Source organism: Chelonoidis abingdonii, chromosome 9 (assembly GCF_003597395.2).
Source record: "Chelonoidis abingdonii isolate Lonesome George chromosome 9, CheloAbing_2.0, whole genome shotgun sequence".
In the NCBI taxonomy this organism is placed as follows: Eukaryota; Metazoa; Chordata; order Testudines; family Testudinidae; genus Chelonoidis; species Chelonoidis abingdonii.
The window spans coordinates 3,022,787-3,031,477 of record NC_133777.1 but is presented as its reverse complement, the minus strand read 5'-3'; the positions used below and the strand labels follow the sequence as shown (position 1 = coordinate 3,031,477).

The 8,691-nt window shown below is 55.9% G+C and overlaps 1 protein-coding gene across 1 annotated transcript in view; it reads left to right on the top strand.

The window, feature by feature from the left end:
- Window positions 1-6,580: 6,580 nt before the first annotated feature.
- Window positions 6,581-8,691, top strand: part of RAB26 (RAB26, member RAS oncogene family) — a 226,301-nt gene continuing 224,190 nt past the window's right edge. The window contains exon 1 of the mRNA XM_075069135.1: window positions 6,581-6,845. Coding sequence (XP_074925236.1) covers window positions 6,624-6,845 — 222 coding nt within the window. The 5' untranslated portion in view covers window positions 6,581-6,623. The remainder of the gene's footprint in view (window positions 6,846-8,691) is intronic.

Here is an 8,691-nt window from a genome sequence, read left to right as displayed (position 1 = left end):
CCCAAATTGCAAAGGATGTAATAGGATGGATTTGTAAAACCCACAAAATCCCTCCCAGATTTTTACAGACGTGAAATTGAACTTGGAAAATGCAGCCTATGAGCAAGAAGCATTGTCAGCAAGAACAAGGTCTTGTGGTTCCAGGAATTGCACCAGAGCTTATAGAAAGGAAATCAGGAGGGAGCAGCGAGAGGAAAACTGGAGTCAGGAATTACATTCACTGGGTGTGTGGGCTCTTGGCAGCACCTGTGGCATGTTGCAACAAGGTGTATAAACAATGAATTACCTGGACAGCTGAACTCTCTCTGCAGAGAGGTCAGCTGTGAAAAGGTATCGGGTTTGTTTACAGCCAGCAAATACTCTACTGCACAGAAAGGGGCCCGGGTTTCTTTTTATAAGGCATTTGTTGGAAGATGGGGCTAGCATGTAGCATCACTTCTCTGTGTGAAATGCTCTCCAGAAGCTGTAGCGCGTAGGTTCTGCCAAAGGCTGACGGGGCTGATCCAAAGCCTACTGCAGCCAGTGGAAAGTCTGCATTGGCTTCAGTGGGCTTTGGATCAGTAAGAGCCCAGCACTGCGAGACCCATTGACTCGTGAGCCTGGCTTGCAGGATCTGGCCATGTGAGGGTATCTAGGAGGGCATGTAGAAATGCAGGGTAATACAGACAGCTGGGTGACTGATGGGTCCTGTCTAAGAGGTGAATCGCTCACCTCTAGAGAATACATTTGACAATAACAAAGAATGTGCTTGTAAATCCTTTAATTCTTGTGCGAAACAAGTGTTGCAGGACTGACTTGCTCTGGGCTGGCAGGATGGGCTATGGGCCCTCTGACCTCTAGGCCACTCGTTCCAAGCTTAGAAAAAGGAAAAGTGAGAGATCACCCCAGGCTCCAATAGCAAGTGGTGCTGAAGCTCGGGATTGTACAGAACAGCCAGGACTGGGCTAATAGGGGGAGCTGCAAGTTAGAGGGAGGTTGGGGGAGGGGAAGACTCTGAGAGGGTGGGGGCTGGCCCTGGAATAGCCAAGTGAGAGCAGGCCATTAGCAAAGCAGTGAGAGAAGTGAGGACGAGAAGGGAGCCTCAGAGCAGGACTGAAGGGTGCTGTTAGAGATCTCTGGGAGAAGCCTGTGTTACGCTTACACCGTGAATGCAGTTACAGTTACACCTGGTGCCTTGGCCAGCAATCAAGAAAATTAATACATCTCAAGACTGTGCAGCCAGTGTTGTGTACAGATGCGTTTGATGGGAATAGATTGTCCCTGAAGCTATCCTGCTGGGAAGTACCACACTCCGCAACATCAGGGCAGGAAGGAAGGAGATTGGTTCTCTTTTTCCACACGTCCCTGTGGTCATGGCTCAGAAGAATGGGTATGTGGAGAATGATACACATTAAAGGAAACAATTGGCTTTAAAATCCTTTTGTTTGTGCTTGTGTGTGGACAGAACAGTTGTCCAGATCCCAAAGTATTAATCAGCAGCTCTCTATCCAGTGCATGTCTCTGCTAAAACCATGTCAGGAGCAGCTCCTCACTTGTACCAGAGGTGATGGAATGCCACGCAGTCAGCAGGTGGCACTTGCTTATTAACTGTTTAATAAAGGATCCAATGAATATTTCAGCTCACACAAGAGACTTCGCTGGTGCGCTCAACACTGTTACTGTTATGTGCAGCTGGCCTCAAGGGGGCACCCTCACAATGCGATGCGCCTCTGTGCTGGTCAGGAGATGAAGCAGGCCGGAGTGTTGGACTTACCAAAGCTTTGCTTGGGAGCTGTTGTTGCCCTGCTTTCTAGTTTGCCTAAAATCCTACCTTTTAGCAAGGTGTTGGCAGTGCCCTGCTTTACATGTGAGGGGATGTTGCTGCACCTCAGCCTGGCAAAGGCAAAAATACCAAATATGGGGCGCTACCTTTGAAATGAAAGGAAAAGCGCCAAAGGGGCTACTGAAAGCTGCTTTTGAGGGCTCAATCCAAAGCCCAATGCATTTAAAGTCCTTCCAAGAAGATGCATGAAATTTCTTCTTCAGCTTCGTCTTTATTACAGCATATTTGTTGATTGTTTCCTTTCCTGTTCCACAAGAAAGGTGGCATGTGTTTTCCTGAACTAGGCTGGATTTTTGATCCAGTGACACAGACGTGAAGGCTATCATAACATGCAACCATTACGGAACGTCTGGCAACTCTGCTGAGGTCCAGCACATGCCTCCCTCTAGCCTGAAGATTGAGTTGCATTTCCCCCTAGGATTTTTCTTGAACAGAATGCTTCACTTTTGCTAAGTATCAGAGGGGTAGCCGTGTTAGTCTGGATCTGTAAAAGCAGCAGAGAATCCTGTGGCACCTTATAGACTAACAGAAGTTTTGGAGCGTGAGCTTTCGTGGGTGAATACCCACTTCGTCAGACGTAGTGGGTATTCACCCACGAAAGCTGACGCTCCAAAACTCACTTTTGCTAGAAGATTGTACTGTCCACCACATACACACTACTAGTTAATTACAGATGGTCAATTACACCATAGGTCTTTGTCATCTAGCAAGACCAAGAATGATTGAACACACACATTGAAAGCTCCCAGCAATCTGCTCTCATGTCTTGACAACTTTACCAATTCTTGTTTGACCAATGCTTGCAATAGTGGCTTCTAGGAAAAGTTCTAGGTGATCTGTTACATGGCTGGGGTAGCCAGTAATGCACTTAGGCTGCTCCTGGGTTATGAGCCTCAGGTCTGAGCTCCTGATGTGGGAAGTCTGTAACAAAGCCACCCCTGGCTATGGAGCTCCCCATCTCTGGTAAAGGGAGAAGGCAAGAGTAAAACATGAGATGGCTTCAGAGTTTCCACCACTGCTGCTCTTGCTAACTCACTGCCCCAGTTGCAGAAGCGTTCATCTGATGTGACTGTGAGAAGCTGCTATCTTTGTTTATTTAAGCTTGTGAAGCCAGTCAAGTAGATTTACATTTTCATCTCCTGCAGCTGAGACAACGGGAACATGTACTTGCTGGGGCATGGACCACACAGATATTGCAGAGATGAGGCTCTGGACCACTTTTCTCCATGGGCTGCTAGTGCCGCTAATTTCTACTGATGTGCTTTGCTGTCCTGTGTCCTACCTTCCAGGCTGGGAAGGGACGTAGTCTATTGGTCTGATCACAAGCCTGGGAACCAGGAACACCTGGTTTCTCATCTCAGCTCTGTCATAGCATCCGTTGTGGCCTTAGCTAAATGACCTAATTTTCAGTTCCCTCCTGGTATTACAGTTATTTTGCTCCCCTCCCGGAGTGTTATGAGTGTTAAAGGGCCTGATCCTGCAACCCTTTGCTCACACAATTCATTTGAGTTCAGTGAGCCTCTGTGAGCAAAGATTACTCAGGTAAGATTTGTGGTTTCAGGCTCAATGTGCTTTAAAGGTGAACTGTGCTGTGTACAGTCTAAGGATTTGTATGCATTAACATGACAATGCATTTCCTGCCCATTCTTTAAGAACTTAGCCCACTGATGTGCCACCTTGCACATAGATCTCTGAAACATAGGCCATGATCGCTCACTTCCCCGCCTGCCCCTCCTCCACTCGCTGCCTGCAACATGGAATCATTCCTCCTGCTGCTTCATGCTGCACTGGGGCTGAAGCAGGCTGGGTGGGGGAGCGGAGTGGGGAGTAGCATCCCCATGCTATGGGCCAGCTGGGGTGGAAGCTTCCTGCAGTACCTAGTCAAAGGGGTGTGACCTATGGCACCAGGAGTAAGTGGTAACAGGTGATTGCACACCCCGCTACTTTGCTGTGGGATAGCTGCAGTGCAGAGGGGGCCACACACAGGATCTGTTCCAGAAATACTAAGACTCCACAGCTAACTCTGGTGCTGCTTTTTCCTTATGGCCTTGACCTCCAGTGACCTCTGACAATCAAATCTTCAGTGTGACCGAGAATTGGATGGGCCAGGGAGGGATCTGTATTAAAAGCTTTTGCTGAGGCCACTAACATAAGGGCAGCGAAACCAATACCAAGTACTTCAGTGATGAAACCCTGAATGAGTCAACTCGTGGCTTTCCTTCTCACCAGAATTAAAGGGTGGTGGAAGCAGGGGGTGGGGGGTTCATTGCACAGGAATACACGGAGATATGGTGCTCAGAGTTCCCAGTTTCTCTGCCTTGTTTATGATAAATAATTGCAACGAACAACAAGTGGGTTGCTCCCCATTGGGAAGCCTCCATGTGGAGTGATCTAAGAAACAATTAAACAGAATATGGTTGCTGGAAATGGTCCCACAAAGGGCTGTTTTGGACAGTCAGTTCATCCCTTTCCATCCCAGGATCTTACAGTGCTCTAAACATACCAGTGATTGGAGCCTCACACCAGCTGTGAGCGGTGAGGCTAGTACCATCCTCCCCATTTCACAGAGGGAGAAACTGAGGCAACAAGAGAAGTGATTTTCCCAAGGTCACATCGCAGGGCCCTGATCCTGTGATGTTTCAAGCACCCTCAATGCCTGCTGCTGGGGGCAAGATGGTCAGAAAGGTTCAGTGTCTGGGGCTGAGCCTTCTTGAAAATCTATCCTGTAAAGGCCAGCTCAGGTGTCTGCTCCCACTGCAGCCAGGGACAAACTTCCCATTGATTGCAAGGAGAGCAGGGTCAGCCTCTTTGATGGGGAGATGTCTGGGTTTGGCACTTTTCAGGATCGGGCCCAAAATTTGCACTAAACCCCAATTCATCTGCCTCCCACTGTTGCTCTTGACCCATCAGCCCCTGGTGGCTTAATCCAGCACTAATGGAAGCTCTGTTGCTTATTTGCATCATCCTTGTCTGTCCAGTCACCCTTTCACTAGAGTAACTGGCTGGCTGCTGTTAGGGATGGGAAAGTGTAGCAGGACCAACTGTGCCAACAGCCTCTTTCCCAAGGGCTGGAAATGTGTCAGGAGAGCTGCACACGCTGGCTTCAGCAGGGCCCAGCTTGAGTTCTGCAGCTGACAGTTCAGTTGCACTGTGAAAAGGAGAGAGGGAGAGAAACAAGGCTTCAGGGGTAATAATAAGTGACCCAGGGCACACTGGAGATCGGGCAGGTTGCCGTTTGAAAAAGAAATGTCACCGCAAATAATTATTGTCGGTGGATCAAGAATGGCCTCTCCTCCACCAATATTCATAGGTTACATTTATGGACAGTGAGGATGGCCTGCGAGACCCAGCTCTGGGACTTTTCCTGCCTCTTCCTGGGTGAAATACTGCCCGCAGCCCCGACTTGGTCCTAAAATCCCCTCAGCGAATCAGTACAGAAGGCTCCTGCCCCAGTCTGTCCCCCTAGCCCTGTCTCCAGTGCTAGAGCCTGAGCGCATTTACATTCCAGCGCCTACCTGCGGGGAGGCAGGTGCCAGTGTGAAGCGAAGCGGATCTCAAAGCAGGCTGGGGATCGCCTGGCAATTGCAAACCCGGCTGTCGCTTCCATCCGTCAGACCCGGCGCTGCAGCGTCCTTCGCCTGCTGGATCGTAACAATAAAACAAACACAGCTGCGCCCTTTGGAGACTCCGGCTCTCTGATTCCGGGCTGTTTCACCTGCAGGACCCCGCCCCCGAGCAGACCGATCCCAGCCCCGTCTCTCCAGCCCCCCACCGCCGGTGTCTCACCGCTCCTGGAGTTGGCTTTAGGAGTGACGTTAGCTAGGGACTGAGAGTTTCCTCGGGAGGATTTGAATGAAGCCCCACGTTGCTCAACCCGTGTGCGTGCTGGGGTGGGGTGTTACATGCAGGGGGGAGGCAATCTGGACTGCTCTCGGGAGGAGTGTGCGGAAGTCAGTGTAGGATGCACTGCTCCTGGGGGGGTGGGGGGTGCGTGCTCTAGTAGTGGGGAGGGATCCGTGTTACTTTCGGGGCGCGGCGGTTAATGTCATTCTATGCCTTGTTTTCGGGAGGGGTGGGAGGGGTCAATGGATCATGCCCTGCTCCCTGGGAGAGTTCATGCAGCACGTGCGGCTCTCCGAGGGGGGTGGGGGTGCAAAGGCAGCACGCGCGTCTCTCCGAAGGGGGTGAGGGTGCAAAGGCAGCACGTGCGGCTCTCGGGGGGGGGGAGGGGGTTCAAAGGCAGCACGCGCGGCTCTCGGGGAGGGGGTGCAAAGGCAGCACGTGCGGCTCTCGGGGAGGGGGTGCAAAGGCAACAACCGCGGCTCTGGGGGCTGCAAACGCAGCCTCGCTTCACTGCACGCCCTGGCCAGGGGCATCTTCCTCTCCGAAGGGCAGCGCAGCGAGGCGCGCAGTAACTTTTGGCGCCGCGCTCGCAGGCAGAGCAGGCGCCACCGAGGGAGGGAAGGAGGCGGGTCAGCGCGCAGCCCCCCGACCTCCCAGCAGCCCAGCTCCCTGCCCCGGCGGGGCGCATTGCCGCTGGAGCCCCGGGGCTGGGTCCCGCCCCTGCCCGGCTGCCATTGGACGCCTGCCCGGGCTCTGGCGCTCCCAGTGGCTGCCGGAGGCGCCCGTCAGCGGGAGGCTGCCCGGAGCCAGCAGGGGCAGAGCTGCAGCCCGGCGCTGCGCTGGGGCTGGGATGCTGCGCCCGCTCCCCTGCAGGTGGCTGGCCCAGGCTGCGCGCTGAACGCGCCGCTCCCAGCGCACCCGAGCCGGCTCCGGGAGCCTGGCGCTGCCCGGCCGGAGCATGTCCAGGAAGAAAACCCTCAGGAGCAAGGGGGGGAGCAGCTCCTCGCCCTCCTCCGCGCTGCCCCCCGCCAAGGAGAACGGCCAAGCCGGCGGGGCGGCGACGGCCAGAGCCAAGGGGGGCAGCAGCCGCCCCCGCCCAGAGCTGCCCCTCAACGGGGCGGTGCTGCCCAGCCGGCCCCCCCTGAGCAGCAGCGGGGAGTTCTACGACGTGGCCTTCAAGGTAAGGGCAGCACCAGGGCAGCGACCCCAGGGCGGGACCCTGGAGTGCCGGGAGGGGCGCACGGAGCCCGGGGCTGGGGAGGGGACCTGGGGCCCGGGAGGGGCGCACGGAGCCCGGGGCTGGGGAAGGGACCTGGGGGCCGGGAGGGGCGCACGGAGCCCGGGGCTGGGGAGGGGACCTGGGGGCCGGGAGGGGCGCACGGAGCCCGGGGCTGGGGAGGGGACCTGGGGCCCGGGAGGGGCGCACGGAGCCCGGGGCTGGGGAAGGAGCCAGGCGGATACCCGCAGGGACGCCCCGAGCCAAGGGTTGGGGAGGGGACTCCTGGGCGCTGGGCCAGGGCGCGCAGCCCGCAAAGTTTAGGGGGAGGACTAAGATGCTTGGAGGGAACCAGGGTGCCGGGTAGGGGCGCGCCGAGCCCGGAGCTGGGGAGGGGAGCCCGGAGTGCACGGACCCGCTGCTGCTGGGCGGGTCCCGGCGCGCACAGATTCAAAGGGGGTCTGAAGAGCCCAGGGCGATATGTGTGGGAGAGTTTGGCCCCGGAACTTGGAGCGCGCTGGCCCACGAGGAGAGCCCGACTCAGGTCGCGGGGACCAGGCCGCCCCCAAGTTTTAAGGCGCAGGGACCCGGCGTTGGTTGGCGCGGGCTGTTTGGGGGCGAGGGGAACGATCCGGCAGCCCCAGAGACCAGGAGAGGCCAGCAGGATACAGGAATAGGCTGCAGCCCGAGCCCAGGGTGTCTTGGCACACGGCACAGCCTCGGGGGAGAGCCCTGCTCTGGGTGCCGGCTCCGGGTGCCGGAAAGTGGGATGCACTCGGGGCCCGTCCGGGAATAGGTTGCAGAGGGTCAGGCTGTGGCTGCAGACAAGGGGAGCGGGGGGAATGGCGGCGGGGTGGCTGGACATGTTAAATGAACCACTCCAGAGACCCCCTGTCCCCCCGCCTGCAGTCAGGCCCCTGGCAATGGGTCAGGGGAGGCTCGGGGAAAGGGAGGGGATCCGCACGGGGATCAGCAGCTTCCGAGCCGGGAGTCTCCGCGCCAACTTTGATCCCAGGGAGGCTGGGCAGGGTCGGAGATGGGTGGGAAGGCGAGGCTGGGACCGAGCCCTGCAGCTTCACTCTGTTGGTGGAATAGAGCCCGGGAGCTCGGATTGAGAGCCGTGGAGCTGCGCCTTAGCAGCCGCCGTGGAGGCGGGGAGTTGGGCTGGGTACAGAGGAGGGTCTCCCTGGAACCAGGGGGAAAGGGAGTTAGTGGAGAAGGTAAGGGCAGATCTTCGTGTCTCTCCCCCTCAAACCTAACCCCTGGCACCCAGCCTGCTACTGCTATGACTTCCACTTACAAGGCTCCAGGAAAAGTTCTCCTACCCAGTCCAGAACCCTGGCTGTGGTGAGCCCTGCAGGGCAGAGATTTCCCTGTTTTTCACCTACACTTTATTTTACGCTGGATATCTGTTAGTGTGTGCAGCAACCCCCTGTGGCTGGCACGACCCCCCCCCCCCATCCCTGTTAGGCAGTTCCCAGCGTGGTGCCCTGCTAGCTTCCAGGCTTCTGCAGCCTCCCTGGCCCTTGCCCCAATGGGTCTGAAAAATGAGGTTGAAAAGAAATAGCTGAAGATGTTCCTGTCTTGACAGCCCAGTGACGAGATGACTAGTCAGTTATATGCCATAGGGAACAGGGGCATTAAGGGGTGCAGCGTTACCCTCTATGATCTTGTAACTTTCACTGGAACGTTAAAAAGTCAGTGTCCCCCTGTGTACAGCAGCTGCTCTTTCTTTGCTTCTGGAGTTCTGGAAGTGAGCTGCATTCTCTGTAGGGCAGTGGTGCCTCTCGTCCCCAGGCACTGGGCTAGG